Source organism: Carettochelys insculpta, chromosome 3 (genome assembly GCF_033958435.1).
Source record: "Carettochelys insculpta isolate YL-2023 chromosome 3, ASM3395843v1, whole genome shotgun sequence".
Lineage (NCBI taxonomy): Eukaryota > Metazoa > Chordata > Testudines > Carettochelyidae > Carettochelys > Carettochelys insculpta.
Window position 1 is genome coordinate 58,385,489 of NC_134139.1, and position 26,344 is coordinate 58,411,832.

The following is a 26,344-nucleotide window of genomic DNA, read 5'->3' on the forward strand; positions in this document are numbered from 1 at the left end:
TTCCCCAAAAAGAGTTGACAGGCCAGATGTGTACGCTGGTGCTTTTTATCCATACTTTTTAATTATGTCCATACCACTTTCACTTTTCAGAATGGTTTGTTCTTCTTTGAGTAGTCTCCCTGTGGATGCTCCATTGTGGGTATTGGTGCATCTTTGTGCTCGCAATCAGAGATTCTTCTATAGCTGTGGTTTAATGCGCATGTGCAGTAGTGCTTCCTTATGCTGTCTGGTGTGCGTGCAGCACGGGCCCCTCTAGTTCTTTCTCTGCCATCCTTGGCTGCAGATGGAGCTTCTCTCCCTCCCTCTCTCTCTCTCTCTGAAAGACAGAGAAGAGCTTAGTTGGTTAGATAGTTCAGTGTTTATTCTGTCCTTCTCCAATTTCTCTCCTGTTTGAAGTTCAAATAACCAAAAAAAGTTAGTGTTAGAGTCAGTTGCTGCATCATTGCTATGCAGGGCTCCCCAGGCGTCAACTGATGTGCAATGCGCAGGTATGCTAAGATGGCCTCTGACGTCCGTGGCTCCTGCATCAAGTGTCTGCGTGAGGGCCACCAAACCCAATCCTGCACCCATAGCTCCAGCTTCACAGCGAGGGCCAGGGGGGACTGAGCCAACAGGCTCAAGACTTACCTATATGAAAAATCCATCCAACCACAGGCCCTGGAGCAGCTCTCTGCCAAGAAACTGGCACAGAAGATCAGGGATATGGACTCTGCGCATACCTCTACCTTGTTCGGCACCCCATCAGTGAAGGCTGGCCCTTTTCCAGCACATTGCTAGCCTCCAGCCTATGTGAGATCTAATTGTGGGGTGAAAATGTTGAGAGAAAGGGAGAGAGAGAACTTGGTGATTATTACAAATTAACTGAACTAGTTCAGTTACAGATGCTGTATTGAACCAACTTATATTGTAATGGTTAAAGGAAATTCAGCTTCCAAAGTCAGGTTGTTACTTTGCTAGTTTATCTCTTAGCACACCCGTGGATATTTCCCCCCTTTGTTTCTACAGTTGCGATAGATGAGTCATGGGATTCTCAGTCAGTTTCCCCCTGGTGGCAGCAAATGCGCACAGCTTGTATTCAGTCTGAAAATAATGGTGCTGCCTTGTTATCTGCACATGTTGGGCATTCAGTGACAGCACAGATCACTGACACTGTGGCAGAGAAAAAAGTAAGTAAATCTGAGATTTCTGCTCCCTCCAGCAATAATTGTATCAGGTATGCAAATGTCCTGCCCTTACGAGGAAGGAACATGTTGTCAGTCACTAAAACTCAGAAACCAGCACAAAACATGCAGTGCTCTGAAAGAGGAGTCAGAGGAACAAGAGCCTGGGAACTTGTGTTTGAACTTGGAGATTTATCTGAATTACATATTGTAATGGCTCCAAGAGCCTATCCGGAGACCTAGCCAGGAAATTTGACAGTGTGAATGGAAGAATGTCTCTTACACTGAACAAGTCAAAGTTTTCCAGGATCAGGAGACACTTAGCTGGACACCAGCTGGAAGCCTAGTTGATTTCCAAAACTGAACTTTCAGGTTGTTATGGATTTTCACTCAGCCTGCATAAGTGCCAGTTTCTGAGTGTGACTACTTTTAAAAATGTTAAATGTATTTTTAGATAATTTTTAAAAGGTGTAATTAAAAAAATCTGTTTTTAAAAAAGCTCCTGATTTAGCTCAATTGCCTTCCATAATAATTTTCCAATTGTTTAAGTATTATAAAAATTGCCCTTCTTGTTTGCAAGAAGGGTCTTTTCAGCAAGAGAAAACACTGAGTATACAGGAGAAACTCCTGAAATGGACTGAAAACAAACTGCTGTCAAATGTCTAAAGGCTGAAATTCACTCCTACACAAAGGTCCAGCAGGAGATTCATGTATCACTGAAGCCATAGTGAATTCCACCGAAAGGTCTACTGGAGAGTTGGGAGGGGGAAATAACTAGAAGAAAAAAATCTTTTGTAGAAGTAGTTGTATTTGTTAATTGAAAGAGTGGGCTAAAAATATTAAACAGAAGCATGATTGTTTGGTGTGTCCCATTAATGTTGCTGTAAATCACCAATTGAAGCTGATGGATTGTATTTATCATGAACCTGTTTTTAATGACACACGTGTTCTGCCCCCAATCCACCTTTGCCAATATTTAGACTAATATTTCAAATCCATCCCATCTTTCACACAGCCCTAATGTAACAATAACACTTCAATAACCACAAAAGTTTTCTTCCTTTTCCCCAAAGTGGAATTTCCTCTCAAAAATATACCAATCTGAGGCCAAGTTGATATTTAGAACTGGCCAACTGACAGCTTTACACTCTGATATCCATATGACTCCGCAGAGGTAGAAACTGGAACTTTGTACCATTGATTGCAGAAGGGTTTTGCAGGTTCCCAGGGAAAACAAAGCATTGCTTATATGCATGAAGGGCACAAAGATACCACATTCTAAATCATGATGTTCTAAAAGGTAATAGAGGAAAAGTATTTGATCGGTACTTATGGGAACATGATATGAAATATTTGGATTTATGGATATAGTGGGAAGTCGAAGTGGTGGAAGGTTAAATCTGTCTAAAGAGTGATGTGTAAGATACCAGTATCAGTGGTCACATCCATATGAGCTGCTTGAAGAGGGCCACATCCTCCCTGACTGAACTGACCTCATCAACCCTGGCTTTCCTCTTGATTGGGACTCCTCCTTTTCATGAACCTGTATGATTAGAACTGCTTCTGGAATCTCCCCTACATTGCATCTGACAAAGTGGGTCTTTGCCCATGAAAGCTTATGCTCCAAAATATCTGTTAGTCTGTAAGGTGCCATAGGACTTCTCGTTATTTTTTGGTATCAGTGGAACGCACAGATTGGAATTTCCTGGTCTGGCACCCTCAAGATCTGACCAGTTCCAAATGAGGGAGTTTGCTGGGCCAGGAGAGAGCAATGCCCACCCCCTTGCTGCTGGCCTGGCCCAGACAAAGGTTTTTGGAATTGCACATTTTATTGGATACTTTTACACGTGTACATTTATTTAAGAAAATGTAAGACCTGTGAGTGAATTTGAATACTGATTTACTTCTGTGTAACTATTCATTCTCTATCTACAACAAACTGGTCTGCAAAAAGCTCACAAATAACCTGCCTTGTTAGTTTTCCCGAACGTTTGTAGGTGCTGACACAGATTCCTGGGAAGCACTTTCTCTTGATACTGAATATTGGAAACTTCTACTGAAACAATTAGAGGATTGTCTGATACTTCAGACCCTATTGCACAGTAAAGTGAGAACGAGGACAACCAGAGTGTCATCTCTACAAGCTGAGCCACTGTGCAGACTCTCTGTGAAGAAGTTACTCGAAGGAGGGAAAGGTATATACTCTTTCAAAGCAGGTTTTATTAATGCCTCACCTAACAGCTTCTATCACCCTTATTCCAGTGAATTGCACCTTATTTTGGGAGCAGTCCCGCTATCGGTATGCTAATTGTATGTAGCTTAATTTTTGTTTTCATTCCTTTTCTGGACTTTTATTCTACCCTGTAAAGTTGTAGCCACTTAGTTGGTTGAGATCTTCTAATTGACATACAAATTACACCATTAATGGTTTCTCTTAACTGACAGGAGTCTCTTCCCTTTGTGTATGTTTCAGATCTGAGTTTGCCAGGTACTTTTCAGCAGAATTAAATGTTGACTGTATCTTATACTTTCCTTTTGTGTCTTAGGAGGGATTGCTGACAGTGTAGCAAAATGGATTTTCAAACAAGATTTCAGTCCCATGATACTGAAGCTGGCGCAAGGGAAGAAAGAGGCAGAAAGCACAGCGGCACCTGTAGAAATTGATGGGAATGTGCCCCTTGAGAAACCAGGAGCAGAGCCAGGCATGGAAACAGTCTTAGGTAGATACAAACAACCCCTTTCAAACTTAAACTTTTTCACAGGGGACTGAGTTGGCTGAATTGTTTTTAATTAGTAGAAGGTTGTCTCTGACTTCTTCAATTGTGTTTTAGAGTTGCTGCAGTTAGCATATCAGCAGTTTCCTTGTAGTCTTCAACTGGACATACTACACACACATTGTTGCTGGGAATATGTAGTGCAATGGAATAAAGATCCAGAGGTAATGCAAATCTAATTTTTTGGTGTACTTAGGAGTGCCTTACTTGTGTTTTAATTTACTAATTGATGCTAAACTTTTTAAAAGGAAATTAATCAACACTGCTTAAATTTGTGCTCCCCATTTATCAGTGTAAAGAAATAAAAAAAACTTAGATGCTAGGACCTGTGGGATGCCATCCACAAGACAGACAGACAGGTATTTGTGCAAGACAAAGACAAATTGTCACTTATTTGGTAAAGGGGAAGTTCTTCAGCTTTCATATTTCTGATTTGAAATATTGGACAGGTCACAAATACACAACACTGGTTGTGTTACTTTACTGCACCATCTTTCTCTGCTTTCAGTGTATGTTAAAGGAGACTGCCATGTATAGTCTTATCTCTCACAGATTCTACCCCCAATCTAAGGCTATATCTATACTTACCGTAAAAGATTGATCACTTTGGTTTGATCTTTGGGGGTCCTGAGATTTAAGGAAGGTCGACGGGAGGAGCACTCCCATTGACCCTCTATCATGAAGACAGGCATGGAAGTAGGTGCCTGCAGAGTTGATTTTTGGTAGGCAATAGGCATATCAAAAAATGCGTAGCAGCTGTTGACCTTCAAGGTAAGTGTAGACCTAGCCTGTTTCATAAACAGGGAACGGAACTGGGCCTTCCTTTTTGTGAGTGAACAATGTGCACAATGAATGGTTTTAAAAGGCTATAGTTTTATTTTTTAGTTTGTTTTAAGATTTTTCAAGCAGCTATTAAGAATTCTGGAGTCTGGAAATTGGTAGCCAAATTTGTTTTTATTATCCCCTTTTGAATTCACTAATACTTGTAACTGCTCACTTTTAATTCTGATCATGATGCATTCTGAACATCCAGCGTTCATAGCTGAATGCAGCATCTCCCAGGCTCAGTAAATGTGTGCTATAGGGCACATCACTGCATAGTAAAGGTTCACCTTGTTTGGGATTTAGTAGAGCTGTACCAAAAAGAAGTTAGACAATGGTGTAGTTTTTTTTTTAAAAAAACAGGATTTTATCTTTATCTGAAGGATAAATGATGAATGGTTAAAAATGTCATTAGTGTATAAACTAAAACGCTGGAAAATTACACTAGGATAGCGAAGTGTTCAGTTAGACTAGCTTAGATGGCATTGACGTGTATGTGCATTTGCTTGATGATAAGAGGAAATTGTAATAACAAATCACTTTTAAGAAAAGAAACCCTAAAATATTCTTTAACTGGAAAATGAGTATCTTGAAAATAAACTGTGTTTAACTCTTTTTAAAGAATTTCCAGTCTGTATTTAAACTGCCATTGAACAATTGAATAATGTATTTGGCTTTTTTTTTATTCTTCTTTCCCCTTTATATAAGGAAGCACGTTTTCTGATTAGATCTATAGATCACCTCAGATGCATTGTTAATGCCCACGTACAGCATGGTAAGTACTATTGCCGAAGAGCATCATTGATACGTTTCTGGAGAGCAAGATAAATCAGTGTACATAGAAATTAATATAAATCTGTCTAGTTTGTTATGCTGGCCACGCATCTCTACCTAATGAGGACCCTGATGCCGACATTCAAGCTCCCCCAAGTTTTCCCACCATAAGTAGTTGGACTCTTTTCCACAAAGATTGAGATGTTTTTTAGATTTGGGCAAGCCAGGTTGTTGTGGGGTTTTTTTGTTTTTGTTTTTGTTTTTTTTTTTAATTCCTTCCTTGGTATAACACGATTTGGTTGCACCCACACATACTTCCTAGATTGCTTACAACCAATTTAGTTGGAAGCATGGTCAAACACGTTTCTGTAAAATTGGGCTAACTTTTAAAATCTTGGTGGATTAGAATGAGAGAACTATATGCTCTAGCAACCTAGTCCAGTTCCATTCATTACACAGGGCCTGTCCTTCAGTATTATCTATAATTTACTGTGTATCATAGAGCAGAAGCCTGTTCTAGGCCACTTTACTGCTTGTAACCACAATACAGTGCATGACTAAGGCACTAGCAATAAACTATTATACTCTCTTCAGCCCCAGACTTGCTACATGTCAAACAAGTCCATGAACCACAGTGACATTATGACGTTTTTAAAGGATTAGCCATAAATGCATTAAATCTCTCTGGTCACTAAAGCAGTCCTGTACTTTTGAAATGGAAACTAGGATCTTGTCCTGGTTGCTTTATAATTGGACTGACTTGACACTTGCCTTCCTCTGCAGTCTTCTCTTCTGATTCCCTGCTACTAAAGGAACTCTGGGCCCATGCATCTCAGTTTTTTGAACTGTTTATGTCAGCAGCCAATGCCTGAACACAACGAAATGTAAATCCAGTGCTTTTTTGTGCGTGTATTGAGTACTGGCACCTCGGCAGCCCCAGCCGCTGGGCTGGCTGGGGATGGGGCAGGGCGCAGAGCTGGCTCAGTACCGGCTCCACCCCCCGCCCCCCTCCACCGCCACAAAGAGCAAAACAAAACACCACCGTGCAAATCTCTATAGTAAGGTCTGGCTTATCCTTTTGTTGGAAGCAGATTAAACTATGTCTCCTAGTACTGTTTCATCTGCAGTGCATTGTATCATTAATTTTTAAATAGCTCTCTCTCTTCTGGAATAACTTTCAGTGTATGAGTTTACATTTAACTTCTTCTGATGTTCCATTCAGATGTAGCTTACATTTTTTTTCTGTAATTATTTTAGGTATTGCTCTAATGATGTGGAATACATTTTTAGTAAAAAGGCTCTCAGCTGCTACATACCTAATGGACAAGGTAAACATGCTATTGTGGCTGTTAGTTTTAAGCTCTGTTCTTACCGTTTTGTTTGTGGAGAAATTAAGCTATCAAATACTTAAAACATTGCTCTTTTGTGTGACCATCTTTAATTTGATTATAGAGGTAAACTGTGCTCCATGGGTGGTTTCATTATTTTGGCTAATAGTGGTTACTTTTGAAAAGCATATAGTGGGAAATAGCTATTTTTTTTAAAAATCCAATTTGTTCATTGTTTTGGAGTGAGCAAATATTGGAAAAATCTTTTATTGTAAGTTATAGTAAGCAGCTGAAGTTGGCAGATGTTTCCACACTTAATCCTTTTCCTGACCTGTCACTAGTCTAAAAATTTATTGAATTACAAGAAGCTCTCCTTTGCAATTACATACAAATCTTAAAAACCTTTACCAGTCATTTTATTTTAAGGAACACAAACTTGCCACTCCTGCATTATCTGTCCTATGTATTTTTATTGACCTGGTAACCAATAAATTAGCTTAATGGATAATAACTCAATGCTATGCATTATTTTACATCACTTGGTTTTCACTATGAAGCCGTATTAAGACCATGCAGGTGAAGATGCTTTTTGGCTTGTGTACCATATTCCTTCCGTATTCTTTATAGGTTTTGTGAAGAAAGATGCAAGAATATGTCTTAGATGGTGCTGAGCACCTTTAACTCCCTGGGGTAGCTGAATCAGTCTTGTGTTATAGGACTTGTTTGCCACGAGTTCTGCCAGGCTTTGACCTTCCTGAATATGTCTGGTTTCATGCATGTAGTACTGAACTAACTGGCTTACTGAGAACGAAAATGGTGATTCCAAACTAGGTTTAAGAGCTGCTATCAAATAATGGGCCCAGCTAAACTGAAGGAATTTATATCAAGTGTATCAATTTGCAAGACGCACAGGGGAACTAATTGATTACTAGAATACTCCATACAGAGAAGGCCAGACTTTTTTGGGGGTGTGTTTTGGGCAAAAAAGGAGAGTACCAAAATAACATGGTGGTATTGAGGTTAGAGGTGCGTGGTTATTATTTTCGTCACCTCTTCCTTTCTGTGCCGCCTTTTTTGTATAATTTATTAGATGGCCATGTACACTTCTACAAGTAAGCTTATAGCTGCAGAAGAATTCAGTTAGTTCCATCTCCTAGGCAAAAGTTTTTTGATTAATGGTACTGCTTACATTTTTAGAACCCACGCTTCTGTATTGCCTTGATGCATTAATATCTAAATAAGTAAGGGTAAAGATTTGCTGCCTTATTTATTCAGTCATTTGAACACGTTTTCTGAGTACACATTTGAATATATCTTAATGCCCTTCATTGGAATTGTTGTAGGAATTCAGAGGCCACATATTTTCTTTTAGCTGTTGATCAGAGAGTGCTGTGGTAGCCAAATCAGAAGAGGTTAGATCAGTGAGCTCTTTACATGGTGGGGATGAAAAGCTTCCATCTACCCATGCTTTTCGTCATCTGTAGAAGGTGCACTGAGCTGTGGAAGTGGGAGCTTAGCAGCTCTATTTAACAGGCAACAAGAGATCTGGCTCTTGCTTAGAATTCAGACACCAAAGTGCCTCGTGATTTACACTGTGTAACTACCTTATTGCAGATTCCCTGTCTCAACCGATATTCTGGAATATCCATTTTTCCATGCTGCTTTTTCATATTTGTCATGTATTTCTTTCTGCTTTCATTCTTGATACTGTTGCGCAAGTCCTGCACCACTGAAATCTTTGGGAGTCTCTGAGTTGCTGTCAGAAGGTTTTGGTTCAGGTTTTGTGTGCCTTTTAGTCCTTTCACTTTGATTTTTCTCATCAACATAACTCCACTTGTTTCAGTGGAATTTGTCCCTCACTCACCCTGATATAAATTAGATCAGAATTGGGCCCAGTGTGATTGAACCAGCTAGTAGTGAAGAAAACAGTGAAACTTCAACTTAAAATTTCACTTTTTTTTTCAAAATGGAACCTATGCCAAATGTGTAAGGAAAGTCTAATTGTCTTAAAAACACATCTTCAGAGCAAACTGAAGAGATTGACATCCAGACTTAGCTATTGGCTCTATGTTTAATTTTTTTTCTTTGACCCAATATTCAAATTATTCAATAAACAGTGAAGTGGTTTTAGAGCTTCAGGTTTCTGAATGATTGTTCTGAGAATTTATTAACCTATATTTAGTGTTCTTATATATGAAGATTACCATAATTTAGTGGTACATCTTGTGAAAAATCAGTTTAAACATGGGTTTGATTCCAGCTGTCGCAACAGTTAACAATGAATTGGAGGGTACCCAAGAGGGTAGTTCTGTCTTGCAATAACACAGATTTTCTCCTAGCTGAAGGTAACCTATTTGGAGAGTCAAGCCTTTGGCTAGGATGGGTAGTCTTCTTTTAACCTTGCATCTCATCAGCTTCCAATCTTGAAAGTCACTGATTTGCATAATTCATTCATCACTGAATCCTTTACATTACTAATTTTCAAATTACTATACCAGTAGGAAAACCAGCCAAAATAAACAACATGAATAAAGATGGAAAGCTAGGAGGGGTTATTGTTATTCCACAAGATTTTTTTAGTAGTGTCCACCATGGGCAAATATTTGTAAATACTGAACATAATACATTCTATTCAGATGAAGATCATAAGAGGCTTCTTAGGAAAGGTAACATTCTTCAACTATTTATTTCATAAGGAAGACTACAGAATGTTGAAACAACATCTTTAAAATGGCTGTTGTATATTCAGTCTCTTTTCGTTCTGCAGATGGAAGATAAATAAATCAAACAGGTGATATATAGTATGGAAAACGTCAGCATACAAGGAAGATTTTTGCCAAAAGCTTTGCCCATTGAAATTATTCAATGTAGAAACTGCATCTCAGCTCTTACTTTGTACTATAGCCTTTATCCAGTCAGTTTTTAAAATTAAGATGTTTTATCTTGTTTTGTAGTACAATAGGAAAAAAAATGTATAAGGAAATTAAGTTACTAATGTTAAATTGATACTTCAACAAATAGATTGCTTATGCTGAAAATTTGTTCTATAATAGGTTGGAAAAGTGCCGAAGGACAGATTATGCAGAAGGGCAAGTAGTATTTTATTTGTCTACATTTTGTTTCAGTGGTTATTGAATCTATTTTTCATGGTTTTAATGCGACAGTGCATAAGGAGATGTAGATAGGAAAGATTAAAATAAAAAATAAATATTGAGGAATTTTAGCCAGTCTTAAATTTCCAGTTTGACAAATCAAGTTGAAAGGTCAAAAACTAGTATAAATATTATAGAATATGAACTTGAGTTTAAAGTGTGCCGAACATTTTGTCTGTGATTTTATCATCTTCTGGAAGAATTAATTGAAACTACATGGTAGTGGGTTTGTTGGGTCTGATAAAATTCTTCGAGGAATATAGTTAATAGAACTGTGCAGCAAGTAGATAGAATAAGCAACTTTTATTACCAACACTTTTTCCAGATGTTGCAAAGCTTTTTTGAAAATTCTCAAATTCTATTTTATTCTGTTATCTGAATCTTTGGGTGTGTCTACACGGGCACAAATCTTCAAAATAGCCATGCTAATGGCCATTTTGAAGATTACTAATAAGGCATTAAGACGCTTCCAGCTGTGGTGCTTCAAAAGCTCTGCTTTCGAAAGCGCGCGGCTACACGGAGGTCCTTTTCAAAAGGACCCCACACCTTTCAAAATCCCCTTATCCTTCTCACTGATCGGAATAAGGGGATTTCGAAAGGTGCAGGTTCTTTCAAAAAGGACCCCCGTGTAGCTGCGTCGAGCTGCGCGCTTTCAAAAGCGGCACTTCCGAAGCGCCATGGCTGGAAGTGTCTTAATGCTAATGAGGTGCTGAATATTCAATTCAGCACCTCATTAGTAATCTTCGAAATATGGCTGTTCCGAAGATTTGTGCCTGTGTAGACACAGCCTTTATGTTACAACTATTTGGTCTTAACTATAAAGACATAAAGGTACTGAAATAAGTGCTAGTACTTGTTTTATATTCTCTAGCAAATCGTGCCCTCTCAGAAATGTGAATAGTGCTGATAAAGAGCCTCAGTCTTGTCTGCAACTAATACATTTTGAAATGCATCCAAGTAAAATCACTCTGGCTGTGTCTACACTTGCATTCCTCTTTTGAAAGAGGTATGCAAATGAGGGGATCTGAAAATGCAAATGACACACATTTGCATATCTGGCACCTCATTTGCATATTCATATTTCAAAATAGCTTCTTTTGAAAGAAGAAAACCCTTTTTTATGGGAAGAAGGATTCTTTCAAAGATGGGGTTTACTTTTGAAAGAGCAGTGTCTACACTGGTTTTCTTTTAAAAGAAGCTATTTTGAAATAAGAATATGCAAATGAGGTGCCAACTATGCAAATTTGCACCTCATTTGCATACCTATTTCAAAAGAGGAATGCAGGTGTAGACACAGCCTCTGTGGGTATTTAACTCTATCTTTGTTTGATAGGATGTCGGTATGGGTGATACTGCAATGACATCTTTTCTTGGCTCTTGCACAGATCATCTTCAAATCTTAATGGAGGTAAAATATTTTTATTAGAAAATATGTAAGAACATGCATGGTTTTAGTAGTAAGTTTCAGGCAAAAAAAACCACACACCTCCAAACCATATTGTAAGTTGAAACTGCTGAGCTGGAATTAATTAATGTGCAAATTTGACATCATGAACCCAGGACTAAACAGACACCTGGTGTGGTATTCACATTACGATAGATAATTTCTCATCCAGACTCTCCCACTTTCTCATCTCCAGCAGACATGAGCTACATCTATTCTGATTCTGTGAGTACTGATGTCACACTCTCACCTCTGGTTTGTCTTTAGCCTCTGATGAAGTGAGTTGTATCTCACAAAAGTGTATGCCCTAACACCCTCATAAATTTGTTAGTCTTCAGAGTGCCAGTACTCTCCAACATTTTTTTTGCTGAAACAGAGTAACCCGGGTACTTCCTCTGAGACCTGTCAATATAGATACAAGTATCAGAGGGATAGCTGTGTTAGTCTATGTCTGCAAAAAACAATGAGAAGTCCTGTGGCACCTCATAGACTAACAGATGGGGTTTTTTTGGTGCACAAGCTTTCGTGGGTGAAGACCCATTCCATGTCATATGCATCTGACAAAGTGGGTCTTTGTCAATGAAAGTGTATGCGCCAAAAACTTTGTTAGTCTGTAAGGTGCCAGGACTTTTTGTTCACAACTTCATTTAACCAACATTTGCTTTTTTTCTTTTTAGTGAATATGGAGTATTTGTTGTTTTTAAAATATTTTTGCAGGAGAAATGGTGGTTTGTAATGGAGTTCTTGTTTCTTTTTAATATAGAGATTCTCATTGTTTTTCTAAGTAGGAGCTTAAAATTTTGGAATTGGTGCTTTTGGGATTGCTGACTGCTCATCATTGCTATTCTAGGCAGAGGTTAATAGTGATGAAATGCAAGCTCCAGTTTTGGACACAGAAGATGCCTGGGTGTCAGCTGAAGGACCAGTCTCAATAGTAGAGCTAGCTCTGGAGCAGAAACACATCCACTACCCACTTGTTGAACACCAATCAGTATTGTGTACTATATTATATGGAATCATGAGGTTTTCTCTGAAGAGTATGAAGCCTCTCTCACTATTTGATAGTAAGGTAGGTCTTTTAAAAGTATTATGAGTACATCTTTTATAATCTGCTGTCTTTGCTGCAGCTAGTTAACAAGCACACGTTTTATCATTTTATAAACAATTCTTTAAATGAATATAGATTGATATGCAAAAGATAATTGGTGCACTCTGTACAGCTAAGGATTGCTTCCAGAACCTGTTACAGCAGTTGTCAAATGTGGTAGGTTTTCTTCTGAGTAAGGTGTCTTTAGGGTCATTGAGAGGTGTCAATATCAGGTCCTGCATTTAGTTCGTATGACTGTCACTGCATGGTGAGAACACAGGATGCATTCTGATTTGGTCATACTTTTGTTAGTTTGGGAGTCATAAGATCAGAGAGTTTACAAATAGTCTATGATAATAAGATTTGTCACTCCCTTGGCATCAGTTATTCCTGATACTTCATGCCCTACTTCTTTCTCAGGAAGGAACAATAGCTAGTTTCCTTGAGAGCAAAAGCAAACTAATTAAAATAAATAATAGCTATATTTAAAAGGGAATCTGTTGTTGCATCTACTCAAGTCCTAAAGCTGATGTAAAGAAAATGGTATGTATTGAGCTGCTGTCCTCGCAGCTGTGGTGTGCACGCTGAGTGAATTTTAGAATTACAAAGCTGATGTAGGTTAGTATAAACTGATCCTACAGGAAATAATCAGTTCTGTGCAAAAGTATCATACTACAGATGTCTCCTTAAAGCTGTATTTATAAAAATATCTCAATACAAAATACCCCTTTTTTGTATTTTGCTCTGTGTATTTCCTTCCATGTAGCACTCTGTACCTAGTTAGCAAAGCACTTGCTTGCACACCCACTTACTATGCCAGTAAAGGATGTTACCTGTGTTATATACAAACCCTACTTTCTCTACAAAAGAAGTTGCAACCCTGCAAATCAAATTACTTTCCCAGAGAACAATGTGAAAAAAGGTGCTGCTTTGCCTTTGTGTATGGCTGTTGCATGTTCTTTGCCTCAGTTGCTCAAGATTCCCCGATGTTCTGCAAGCTGCCTTGCAGAACTTCTTCCTGACGGATCTTCAGGGAATCTTGGCTGATAGCTGGTGATATGTAATACAGCTTGAACCTCGCAAAATGAGAATTCTGTTGTACCGTAACATCTGTCGTCCGTCAGGACCACAGATGTTACTGGACCAGGGACCCCGGTTGGGAGGTTAGTGGTGGGGGAGCCTGGTTTCCTTGGACAAGGGAGCCCAGTGGGACTTGCGTCCCTGGTCAGAGGCAACAGCCTGTTGGAGCTGGCCTCTCCAGGGCTGGGGCTGTACTTTGCACCCTCTGGGCCAGGACATGTCGGCAGCCTGTCTAGGGCTACACCTGGCACCCTCGGAGGTGGGAGCCATGCCAGCAGCCTGACTGTTCCAGAGCCAGCCTCTGGGCTTGGACCAGTACTGGCACCTTTGGGGCTAGGGCAGTGTCCAGCACCCCAGCCAGGGCTGGAGCTGGCCTTTGCAGGGCCGCCACCATGCCTGCAGCTCTGGGGACAAGCCAGAGCCCAGTTGGGGCGGAACTGGCTCCCACGTCAGGGGCTAGAATCAGTCTCTGCAGCTGATAGCCGGAGTGACCAGGCTGGTGTTGGCCCAGCAGGGGCCAAGTTCTGGGCAGGAAGTAAGGGGCCCCGGTGTGGGGGGTGGAGAGAAGAGGTGCAGGCAGGGTGACTGGAGCAGGGGAGTTCCCTTCGTCCAGCAAATTCCCTCATCAGGGACCACTCAGGTCCATAGGGTGTAGGACAAAGGAGGTGTGTGCAACCTGTAGTGTGTACATTTTGAAAGGCCATCTCATCTCATTCTAACAAGGCGAGTCTTTATCCAGGCCAGCATTCAGCACTTGAAATGAAGTAGTCTGGGATTACATGGCTACTCTGCAATCACTTTATGTATTTCTTCTTGTTGGAGCACACCTCAAGTGCTAGTATTTTAGTATTGAATATGGTCCTTTTTACATCAGCTTCTACTTCTAATATTTGAGTGCAGCAGGACAACGCCACATCTCATGTTGAATGCCACCCTGCCAATACTGGATGATGAAGGAAGGCAACCTTCAATACCATGTTATTCCATGTACATGGATGCCGTTACTTCCTTTAGCAAGACTGTGCCATTTCTTGTCTGCATCCACTGTGAAAGTAGGCAGGGATAATGGTTACTGTCACCTATTGTATTACTCTGCATGCAGTTCAAGGGCCAATCAGTGAGCCTTGAAACTTAGAGAAACACACGCACACACGGATGCGCGCGCACACACAAATTCTTCTTCTGTTTTTAAGAGACTGTGGTAGGATGTATTTCATGCGATGCAATATTGGCACATCAGGCTTCAAAGTCTGAAACCTATGCTAATAGCTTAAATTCTTTCCTTATGTAATTATAGCTCTATTGGCCAGATAACTCTGGCAGATTGAGAAGCCCTGCCCTTGAAGTTAGCCTGACTTTTAAGTCCTGATGCCAGGTGAACTATCTTTAAAAACAAAAACAAAAAAAACCTTGTTTAAGCAAATGTTTATTTTGTTTCATAGCTGTTCTGTAATTTAAAATACTGCATTTCTCTTTGACTGGAGACTAACACTATATCTAGACTGCAGGCTTCTGTTGACAGATCATAAGTTTTGTTGACAGAGAACATGTCCAGACTGCAGATCTCTTGGAAGAGTTCCTGCCATGTGGGAGTGTTCTGTCAACCTCCCTGTACCCCTCGTTCCCTGAGAAAGAAGGGATGTCTCCACAGAGATGGTTTTTCTGGCATTTAGCCCCCTATGGACAGGCCAAATGTGGGAAACGCCTCTCCCGACAGACCTGTCGGCAAGATGTGCAATTGCGCATCTTTTGCCGACAGTTCCCTGCAGTCTAGACACAGCCTAAGATGCAATAGCACTTAAGTGGGGGAAAAAAATCTCTCTTCAAGTGCTTCCTTAGAATGGATCTGCTTTTCCCCATCTTTCTCGCTCAGATGAATATGGTTTTTTTTCTCAATTTAGGGTAAAAATGCATTTTTCAAGGACCTGACTTCAATTCAGTTGCTACCCAGTGGGGATATGGATCCAAATATATTATCCATACGCCAACAAGTGAGTTTACATTCTTTCCACTGACACAAACTATAAACCAGGGGTGAGCAAACTTTTTAGGTCGCGTCCCCCTTTTTGGCCCTGTGATTAGCTGGGGTTCCCCAACCTGTGGAGGACCACAGGAAAGATTTGGGGGAGGTAGTGCTCCAAAAGGGGTGGAACGCTTGGGAAGGGGGTGGTGGGAGGATCCAGGGCGTGCTCCAAAGCGGGGGAAGACCCCAGGCAGGACCCCAGTGGACTACCCCATCAAGCTGGGAAGTCTCTGGCTGTCCATGGGGGCTCAGGTGCTGGGTGAGCGGCAGCTCCTCCCAGGGGAGGGAGGAAGCACTATTGGGCCAGGCTGGCCTCAGTGCCAAGGGACACCTCCACCCCCAGCCAGCCTAGCCCCTGCTGCTGGGAGCCAGCTGCCCCAGCCCAGCAGTGGGCAGACAGCACACATGCACCTGCCCCTCCTTCTCCCTGATTGACCCAGTGGTGGTGGCGGTGATGCAGTAGAAGCTGAGGGGAGGGGGAAACCCCATCATGCTGCGCCCTCTCCTGCTTGCGCACCCCTGCTATAAACCATTAGAGGAATTTCAGGTAAAATTAAACGGCTGCTAATTCACGTTAGTGTTTTGTTTCCAAGTTCTTAATGAAAGTTGTGAGTGCAGTGGTACAAGCACAGCGCTCAGCACAGAAAGCCCGAAGTGTCTCAGGAGAGGCACCACCACTTCCTTCTGAAAAAGACAAGGATTGGCCAGCTTTGGCCATCGATTTGGCCCAGCACCTTCAGGTCAATGAAGATGTGATTAGAAGGCATTATGTATGTGAGCTGTATAATTATGGAATGGATCATCTTGGAGAAGAGGTAATGACTGAAGTGCATTTGGCTCGAGTATAGTGAAAATCATGAGGAACAGCCAAATTATTCAGATCCATAACTGGGCATTTTCTGATTGATATTCTCTCTTTCACAAACAATTTCGGTAGGGATTGTGCTTCATAGCAACAGAACATACCACAATCTGATGCACACAGTTCTCTGGAAAAACAACGAAGAGTCTGTAACACCTTAAAGACTAAAATTTAGGCATACAATTTTGTGGGTAAAGCCTACTTAAGCATATGCTCAAATAAGTCTGTTAGCTGTTCAGGTGCCACAAACATGGCTACCCCCGACAGTTATCTGAGACAGCTCTGTTAATTTATCCTATATTTTCCTTGTTTGCATCTGATCAAATTGTTGGAAGGGTCATGTGGGAGGTGGAGTTCATACCTTTCTATGATGGGATTCTACAAATGATTGCAGAATCAAACTAAACTTACTGCCCAGTGTCTAGCTGAGCTAAGCCCTGAGGCCTGGGATAAGAATTAACTTTGGTACAGAAAATGTTAAATTCATCAAATCTTTGTGCTGTGTTCAGAATGCATTTTTTTTCTGTTTTGTGACCCCAGTAGTTTGAGGGGTATTGGAAAGTCTATTGCCTTTTAAACAGTCAGTCTAGCATCTTAAAGTATAAATGTAGCCTTTGACTTGTCAATAGCTGGAATTACCAGACTGTTACTTTGTTTTTGCTTTCATTAGAGGGAAATCACAAATCTGCAAAGAGATGACCCTAAAAGTAAATGATTTTGAAGAGCTTGGAAAATAAGCAAAATTTATTTTTCTGTAATAACATGCCTGTGCATAAACCATTACAGCTCTAATCAGATGACTTATGAGCAGTGGCCAGGCTTGGGACAGAAAAAGGCTCTGTTTTCTTAATCTGTCATCTTCGTCGGGCAGTTATTTAGGGAGAGGGGACGTGAACTCATGTTTCAAGAATCATGAGCTGGAGCCTTAAGACTCGTGGCCACTCTGAGTTCCATCCTGCACTGAAGGACCTGCCCAAAGCTGGGGCTTTGTTCCACAATTTTCAGTAAGTCAGTGGTCCAACAAGAGCAGCCCCATCACTTGCCAATTCCTTCATTTGTTGGGTCATTTGTCCTTGAATTAGTTGAAGCCTGGAGCTGAAGCCCGATAAAATCGTTTCTGCATGGGTAAGTGCTAATCTTTTCCTATGATTTTTGTTGCTGTATTCCTGTTCTCAGGCCATTCTTCAAGTGCATGACAAAGAAGTGCTTGCATCACAGTTGCTTGTGCTGACAGGACAGAGACTGGCCTATGCTTTACTACATACACAGACGAAAGAAGGCATGGAGCTGCTGGCCAGACTGCCTCCAACACTATGTACCTGGCTTAAAGCTATGGTAAGTTCATCCTGAGAGAACAAGTTTTCCGAAAGCTTCCTCTTGACCAAGGATTTTAATTACTATAAAAATTAGCATCATTAATAATGCTCTGGTGTAAAGTATGAGTCCAGTCTTCAGTTCTTGTTAATAGGAACACACCAGCCCAGCATGTTGATCTGCTTAGCTCTACTTCCATATCAGTTTTCCAAAAAGCCCTGCAATTTCAGAGTTACTGGCAGCCTTTATCCAGTCATTTTAGTGGAGTAAATATTCCAAGTAAATGTTAGAAAATTGCACATTTGCTTCTTTTGAAGACAAAATGTGTAGAGGCCAGGCATGTTTGCTTATCTGCCCTTAAATGGCTGTGCACCTCTCCCTCCCTGAAACCATCGTATTATACAGGTACCATGAAGCTTCTTTTAGAACAAATGTGCTTTTCTACTGTACACTAGTGTCATTGCCAGAGTGGGATCTAATAAGCATATAAGTGCAACAGTGTGTTGTATGTAAGACTTGTGTCCTGCTGAATAGTGTTCCTGTAAGTTTAAAGAGTCTAGTGAGGGTTGAGTGTATCCTAATGGAAGTTAGTCCTCTGTATGAAAGTCTTCAACTTCCACTGAAGATCAAGTCATAGCAGTGGCACAGGAGTTCACTGAAGTTTTGAATTCCCTGACTGTACAGTTCAAAGGAGTGTAATGATACAAGAATAACTTCAGTCCCGTACTAGATTTACAGTACCCCATTTAGAATGATAGAACTGGAAGAGGCCTCAAGAGGTTCAGTTCCCTGCCCTCATGGCAGGACCAAGCACTGTCTAGATTGTTCCTGATTGGAGATTAACAGGTTAGACAAATACCTATGATAGAGATTCCACAACCTCCATAGGCAATTTATTCCAATGCTTAATCATCCTGACAGGATGCTTTTCCATGGCTTGTGTCTAAATTGCCAAGAACTGTCAGCAGGAGATACACAAATTGTGCAAGGCATTTGCGTATCTCCTGCTGACAATTGTGGTAGGAGAGGCTTTCCCCCCATTTTGCCTGACCACATGGGGCCAAATGTCAGAAAAACCCCCTCTGCTGAGACATCCCTTCTTTGTGGAATGAGGAAGACAAGGATGTCAGCAGAATGCTCCCAACACAGACTGCTGCTGCTACCTCTGTTCTCCTGACAGAAGCCTGCAGTTTAGACATAGCCCTAATGTCCAACCTAAATTTCCCTTGCTGCAATTTAAGCCCATGTCCCATCCTCAGAGGTTAAGGAGAGTGACTTCTCCCTCCACTTTGTAACAACCTTTTAGACACATGGAAATTTAGGCTTCCCTGTACTGGACTCAAATTGCTCAGCCCTTAGTTAATTTTGCTGTGTTCTAGAGAGCGGCTTACGTATGCATTTGCAATTACAAGCAAGCTTCATTGTAGCAAAGAGAGTACCAAAGGGTCTTCTTTAGACATTCCTGCTACTACGGTTCTAACTTTTAAAAATCCTTTTGCAGGATCCCCACGACCTTCAAAACCTAGAAGTGCCAATTGCAGCAACAGCAAAACTGGTAAACAAAGTAATAGAGCATTTGCCAGAAAACCATGGGCAATATAGCCTTGCTCTGAATCTGATAGAGGCTGTCGAAGCAATCTCTTCTTGACAATTTAGTTACTAGTTTTGAACACTTCTGCTGTAAAATGAGGTAGTGCATGATTTTACACACTGTGGCTCACCTTTATAAAAGGAAATGTTCATGTGGCTTTTGTAAAAAAACAAAAAAAACCACTTTATTGAAAAGCATTTGTTTTTTAAATTGAGTCCAGCTAAATCCCATGGTATTGTGCATAATATACTAGGAGCTAGTAATCTTTGTACATTTGTCAATAACTGAAGTGTTCCATTATTTATTTCTAATTCAAGCACTTGTGCTCTATGGTTACAGGTAACAGCAGTTTTATTCCATATTTACAGATTATATTCTTATCCTACTATGAGATTCTATATTTCATACTCTGAAAAAGTTACATGTATTTTCGGTTATTGAATAAGTGGCAGTTGCATAAATCAATCAAGTGAAGGAGAATTTCTAGCTACCACATTTCTCTGAAATAAGTACCCTGTTTTCCTTCCATCAAAGAGAGCTACATTTTTTCAGAGCCCCTAGCAAGTACTTAATCTTCAAAGGAGACAAAGCTGATGTAGGAACATGCTTCCTGTAACAGCAGTGTAATGAGTGAAGTTGCAGTAGGACAAAATGCCTTGCACCCTGCCACAAAAAGGAACCCACCCGTCAAAGTTCACCTGTTGGGGAAGATACTCTTAAGACCATCACTGCTGAAATAAACCTCGCTTTACAACGAAAGTCTCACCCACACAAGATTGGAGCATAAATTTTCTAGTGCAGCTGTTATGGGAACCCTGCCAAAGTTAGGACTGCGGGATCTTTTTCTGTTTTGTGATCCCAGTAGTTTGAGGGGTATTGCAGGAAATAGACTTTCCAGTACCCCTGCAGGATCAAGCTTCTGGTCATAATACAAAAGTTCCTTAAATGATCTTGTTCTGCTAAGAGTAGAGCTTCCCTCTGGGATAATGCATTCACAGGGGCTGCAATTTCTGAAGTCTTCTACATTAAACTGCTACTGTGCTAGGTGCACTAGCGGATCTACGCAGACCAATTAATGTACAAGAGGTTAGAACACTTACTCCTCTAGTGTGCATTATTATTGTCCGTTGTTGAAGTGAAGATTGGCAGTACAGATTACCAGAATGTTACAAAATTGTGTGTGCCACAGGATTTCTCAATAATGCAGCCAGAATCTCATGTTTTGGGGTGGGTGGAGGGGAGGGTGTTTAAGCCAACAGAAGCAGACGGTTGTTCTAACAAGAGCTGAGTATTCACAGTGTACTCTGATTTACACATTTCCTGTGAAAAATCAAGACGGGAAGAATGATTCTCCCCTATTCCATTCTTGTCTTTCGCTGGTATTAGTTACAGGAGTTAGCTAGCTGTTTCCAGTGTAACTGTGCCTGTCTGCTATTGTTAACTACACCCAGAATGCTCATAAATCTACCTTTTTAGATAAAAGACTTTGGTGATAGTAGGATATAGGACTCATCAATACTACAAGTAACCCACTTAGTAATGATTGCCTTCTGAGAGTTCGGCTGCTGATGTTATCAGGGAACAACAGGTAAAATTCACAGGAACAAGAACAGTTCTGAGAGAGAGGAATTGGCATCCGGTAGCATGCCAAGTTCCAGGACGGGTTCATTTGAAAGTCAGTCTGAGATTTGCTTATTCAGCATTCCTGGCTTGTAGCTTACAGAAATAAGTTTGCAATGCTACATCATTGGACAACATGGAGGGGTTTTGTTTTTTTTTTGAAAAACATGGAATTGTTTTGTATTTTAAAAAATGTAGCTAAAATTCATTCAACTGCTGTGGTAGGAGAGCATGAGAGGTACTGTGCTCATGAAGGCAAATGACTAGCACTTGCCACTGTTATAGACTGATTCAATATTATTTTTTACCATACTGACAAGTTCAAATACAGACAGACACATGCTAGCTCTGCTGAGGTTATTTCAGGCCTTAGTAGCGGGTGCCTTGTCTAGACAACACTTCAAGCTTTTGGAGGAAGTAATGGATGTTTGAGAACCTGGGTTTGCTCTAAAACCTGTTTTAGCTAAAATTTATGGGCTGCTTCGTGTTTACAATAAATCCCTTTACACTACTTCAGCAGCATAAAGAAACTTAATGTATTGAGAATCAAGACCTATGTGGTTATGTGAAACATTTACACCAAACTTGTAATGTACTGTAAGTAATAAGATTATGTATATACTGCTATTTTCTGTGTCACTTGCTGTGGGTATGTGTAGATCAAATAAACTTGGGATTTGATTCTAGTTTTTTTTCATTGGCATGTAGACCTGAGTTGTGTAAACAAACAACAACAAAAATACACCTTTCTTATAGAGCTGGACGGGACCTTGAGAGGTCATCAAGTCCAGTCCTTTGCACAGGGCAGCAGGATCTATCATCCCCAACAGATTGTTTTTAAATCTATTTGCCCCACATTCCTAAATGGCCCCCCTTAAGGATTGAGCTCATAATCCTAGGTTTACAAGGCCAATGCTCTAACCATTGAGCTTTCTCTCCACCCTATATAAAGTTTTTCTCAGTAGTTTATTCTGTCTACAGAAATGATTTAGCTGAAAAACAACTTCAATATCAGTTTACACTGCATTATCTGCAACAATTAACATAATACTAAGCAATGTCTTACTATCTCAGTAGTCAATTTCCTTTATTACAAAAGGCATAAAATAAGTTGCATTCCTTTTCAGAGAAGGGACTCTACTTACCTTAGACTATGTCAAATCCAGACACATACTTGTGGTACGAAGGCTGTTCAAGGAACAAGACACTGCGTTGAAGAACACCCTTTATTGAGTTAAGCGCTGATATAAACAAGCATTTTTAATGGTTTTTCCACTCGTGTAATTCTGCTCAGATTAAGGCATAAACTGCACTGCCCATGAACCTGAGCAAACAGCTTGCTTCAGCATACACTGAGTTTTCTTTAACTCTGCAGTTATTTCATAGTTCAGTTTGGTTAATAAAGCCTGGCATTTAACTCTGTAAAGATGGCAAATATTTTATAGTCCAAGTGGAAATATATCTACATATTTGTCCAGTTCATCTCATTTTTTTTAACCTTTAACACTCAATTTTCCAGCTATGACTTCTGTGCAGCGGGGACAGAGTGAGAGCTGAGAATCAGCAGTGTACTTCCTACAACGGAGGCATTTTGCTTTAGCAGCTGGTAGGACCACAACTTTGTAAGATGACTCTTCACGAATATCACCACCTGTTAAAAGAAAATATTACTGTATGGAGTACTCAGCACTGAAAACTCAGCTAACGCTGCAGCCTTCCTCAATGTATTTAGGGCTTTATAGAAAGCAACAGAGACAGTATAAAGTAAAGCTGAAGTCTAAAGATTAAACTAACCAAACTCCTAAATGCAGGCAAGACAGACCAAGAAAAACTCTGTATGGCACAGAAAGGGGCTGGTGCAGCTCAGTCAGTTCTTGGTGATGGTTGTATTTGCTGTGTAGAAACAGGCATTGATTAGTTCTGTTTAGTCCTCTTTTCTTACCTTCCAAGTTGATCAAAAATGTCCCTTTAATGATTTTTTCATCTGTGGCCATTTCTATAGGTAGTTCAGACAGTAAAGTTGTTTGTGAAGCCATCATAATTTCATTTAGCTGTGATACACTGGAAGACGCCTCAGCCTGCAGGGCCTGGTAAGAACAGTTTGCTTTCTGAGATTAAAGAGCTTAAACTTTTGCAACAAATACACATTACAGTGCAGCCTGGGGTTTGCACACATTCTTAATGGGGCAGGTGAGCAGTCTGCAAGCCTCCTGATTCATTGTCCAGCCCACTGGCTGACAAAGGCAAGAGTTGAGCAGTTGGCTACACTATTTTTGACAGATGTTGACAGCAAGGTTTCTAAAGAGGTGATCTTACATTTTAATACCAGCTCAGTAAGCCTGGAACTGTCTCTCACCAGTATAATGCCAAACTTGAGCATGCACCTTCCTTAAATGCTGTGGGCCCTAGCATGTCAGAGTTTCTTTCAGGAACACATTCATTAGTAACTACCAATTTGTTTTTCTAGGCTTGGCATTGATGTCAGTCATTCAGGGGACCAAGGAACTGAAAGGTCCAAATTCCCTTACTACTCCTCCTGTCTCAGTCCCACAGCCAGTATTGAACTGGAACCCACTAGCGAAGCCAGCATCAAAGTCCCATTCATTTCAGATATAAGGAAGCCTGGACCCTGTGTCCATTTTCAGAATAGAAAATAGCCTTTTCACATTCCAACAAGTGTGCTGATTCTGGCAAAAATTGTGTGGGTTAGCTAAGCAGAACATAAGTGTTGGTAGCAGTCACCTGAAAAGTGCTGGAAATTTAGGCACCTAAAGCCCCAGTTGGTTTCCACCTGAACTTGGCAATGGCATGTACAATGCTGCTTATGTCCTGGTACTGCAGAGCTGCTTGATCTTGAGGCCAGGAGCTGTCCCCCACCTAACAGCTGCAGGGCCCCATTCAGAAGGAACCCTGAGGCTACTTACCAGGTCAAGCCCTGTACAAAACAGCCAAAGTAATGGAGTGCTAACCTTCCCCACCCACCTTTTACCCAATAGCCAGTGCTATGAGCACTCATCTGGGACAGGAGGTCACCTGCGTGCCAGGAAAAGTGCCTTCACCAGTTAGAGGGGAACAGGAGTTGGCCCTCAAGTCACATCTGTTGAAGCTGTTCTTCTGTGTGAAATACCCAAATAGTCACTGGATGAGAAAATGATGCTGTAGCTTAGCTCTTAAGAATGCATATGGAAAGATGGCATCACGCTGCTGCTCCAAGGCAGAGGGAAGACTTGGATCTAGGTGTACCCAGTGACTGCACAAACAAGGGAGGGAGACAGGCACCAGACTCCACTTTTTACAACAAATGGCTGGCTGACCTGACACAAGTGCCAAACTCGAAAAGAGGGCTGTGGATTCCACTCAACCTCAGGACATCTCCTTGCCGAGCACTGTAACCCTGACACCAAGCCCCCTAGAGAGATCTAGCCCTCAGTATTCTAGCAGATTAGAAGTTATTTCTAGAACACTAACTTGTGAAGCAGGTAGAGTGCTGGTTGGTTTGTTTTTCTTACCTCCATCAGCTCAAAGAGCAGCCCAGGCTCAATAACAATGATGACTTCATGCGCCAAAGCATTCTTGCCAGCAATGGATCCAAGGAAGGAGTCTCTCATTGCACATGCAGCCTCTACTGCTTCCACTAAGCCAGGTTTCTTCCACACTGAGCTTGTGTTAATCCAGCCAGAATGGAAAACACTCTCGGACTCTTGAAATAAAAATAAACCTGTTAAATGCACTGGTGTTTGTGGGGTCTACTGCTCCCTTTCCATAATATTGCTTTGCATCTGATTTCTGGTTTTTATTTTATATAAAAAAAGGATGACTAGGAACTTCTAACGGAAAGGTTAAAAAAATTGTCAATGGTTACTGTTCTAGTACAAGTTCTCTGAAATGTTAGTGGCAGGTTTTTGTGCCAGTTGTACATGCCTTACCTTTCTTGTATGGGAGGTGCTGGAAAACCTCCTCTGCCAGATGAGGAAGGATTGGTGCAAATGATCGCACCACTGTGTCTAAAGCTGCTGCTAAGGCTGTTTGGCATGAACGACGTTTAGGGTCTTTTTCTTCTTCACAATAAAGCCTGTGATTCACAAGAGGCGAGAGTTTGTGAGACTGCTTTCAGGAAGGAGAGAAAGTTCAGCCAGAGTCAAGGGTGTGGCATTTTAAACAATAAGGTGGCAGATTTTCACAAGAGCTGAATAGGATGGGTGCGTGGCACCACTGAAAATCTGACCGTTTATTTAGAGACAACCGGGAGATGAGCTTTTTTTATTGACAAGTTTGGCTCCAATAATTTTTCCATAAGAAAAAAAAATCAGTAATTACATTAAGCAGACATAAATCCCTATCAATACTGGAGATACTAAACTTACTTTCCTCTCAAACCACAAGGTTGCATTTGAGTCAAGGGGAAGGAGATTTTGCATTACATGTAAAGCACTTGTGTATCTATTACTATGGAGTACACAAAATGAAAGGAGATTGCGCTAGCTTCATTTAAGGGGGACTCGGCTGTGAATCTTAAACTAAGTGGTTATCTTTAGTGCCTCTCCTTTTAAACATAACACAACTGGCTTTTACTTTCCATAATTTAGAAAACACATTGGTGTAGCCAAATATGCAATTTCATCATTATGAAAATTGATGTACATTATTTCATTATACATCAAAGAACCAGATACCCTCGGAGAATTCAGCAGGTTTCATATCAGCTTGGCTAAATCTGCTGACTACAGACATCAATATGCTGGAATTGTCCCACATTCATTTTTAAGAAACTAATGGGGACAATGACTGCTTCCCTAGCACTTGTGCTAAATTGGTCTTATTTAGGTGTTTCAGTATAGACTTAAGGCCCTAACTCAAGGTTGGTGACAAAATAGCAAGGAGAGACTTTGCTTTTACTTCAGTAAAAAACTCCACTCAAGAGCTGCAATGCACATGAATATGAGACAGTCCTTAATAAATATCAAACCATACCTTTTGTAACCCCTTTTTTAAGAACAGTGGGCACACAATGATTTGTAATGTAATACATGTTTACTGCAGGACCTTCACTGTTTGTTGAAAACAATATGAATTTGTTTGTTTTTCTTTAAAATGCAATTAAAGCATAAGGAGCCACAGGTCACAGACCATGCCTAACTGTAAGCCATCATTTATTTTTAAAAATTAAATACATAGGTTACACTGTTCTGTTGCTACAAAAGTTATGGGTTTCAAGTTATTGTTTAGAGAGTCATGTCATACCTTTGCACTTTTAACTGGCTTTAGTAAGCCAACAATTCTTTGTGCAGGAGCAATGATACTTCACAAAAAGCT

At 40.6% G+C, this 26,344-nt stretch overlaps 2 protein-coding genes across 3 annotated transcripts in view; one reads left to right on the forward strand and one right to left on the reverse strand.

Moving 5' to 3' along the window:
• RAB3GAP2 (RAB3 GTPase activating non-catalytic protein subunit 2) overlaps positions 1 to 21,711 on the forward strand; it is a 72,945-nt gene extending 51,234 nt beyond the window's left edge. For both annotated transcript variants that reach the window (XM_074989937.1, XM_074989938.1), the window contains exons 23-35: positions 1,006 to 1,166; positions 3,139 to 3,355; positions 3,707 to 3,880; positions 3,992 to 4,098; positions 5,465 to 5,531; positions 6,788 to 6,858; positions 9,912 to 9,947; positions 11,344 to 11,418; positions 12,305 to 12,523; positions 15,523 to 15,612; positions 16,238 to 16,459; positions 17,683 to 17,841; positions 19,322 to 21,711. In XM_074989937.1, coding sequence (XP_074846038.1) covers positions 1,006 to 1,166; positions 3,139 to 3,355; positions 3,707 to 3,880; positions 3,992 to 4,098; positions 5,465 to 5,531; positions 6,788 to 6,858; positions 9,912 to 9,947; positions 11,344 to 11,418; positions 12,305 to 12,523; positions 15,523 to 15,612; positions 16,238 to 16,459; positions 17,683 to 17,841; positions 19,322 to 19,468 — 1,745 coding nt within the window. In that variant the 3' untranslated portion in view covers positions 19,469 to 21,711. The remainder of the gene's footprint in view (positions 1 to 1,005; positions 1,167 to 3,138; positions 3,356 to 3,706; positions 3,881 to 3,991; positions 4,099 to 5,464; positions 5,532 to 6,787; positions 6,859 to 9,911; positions 9,948 to 11,343; positions 11,419 to 12,304; positions 12,524 to 15,522; positions 15,613 to 16,237; positions 16,460 to 17,682; positions 17,842 to 19,321) is intronic.
• IARS2 (isoleucyl-tRNA synthetase 2, mitochondrial) overlaps positions 147 to 26,344 on the reverse strand; it is a 76,424-nt gene continuing 50,226 nt past the window's right edge. The window contains exons 20-24 of the mRNA XM_074989939.1: positions 24,958 to 25,103; positions 24,541 to 24,731; positions 22,974 to 23,118; positions 22,177 to 22,682; positions 147 to 314 (exon numbers count right to left, since the gene is read on the reverse strand). Of these exons, the coding sequence (XP_074846040.1) occupies positions 22,525 to 22,682; positions 22,974 to 23,118; positions 24,541 to 24,731; positions 24,958 to 25,103 (640 nt within the window). The 3' untranslated portion in view covers positions 147 to 314; positions 22,177 to 22,524. The remainder of the gene's footprint in view (positions 315 to 22,176; positions 22,683 to 22,973; positions 23,119 to 24,540; positions 24,732 to 24,957; positions 25,104 to 26,344) is intronic.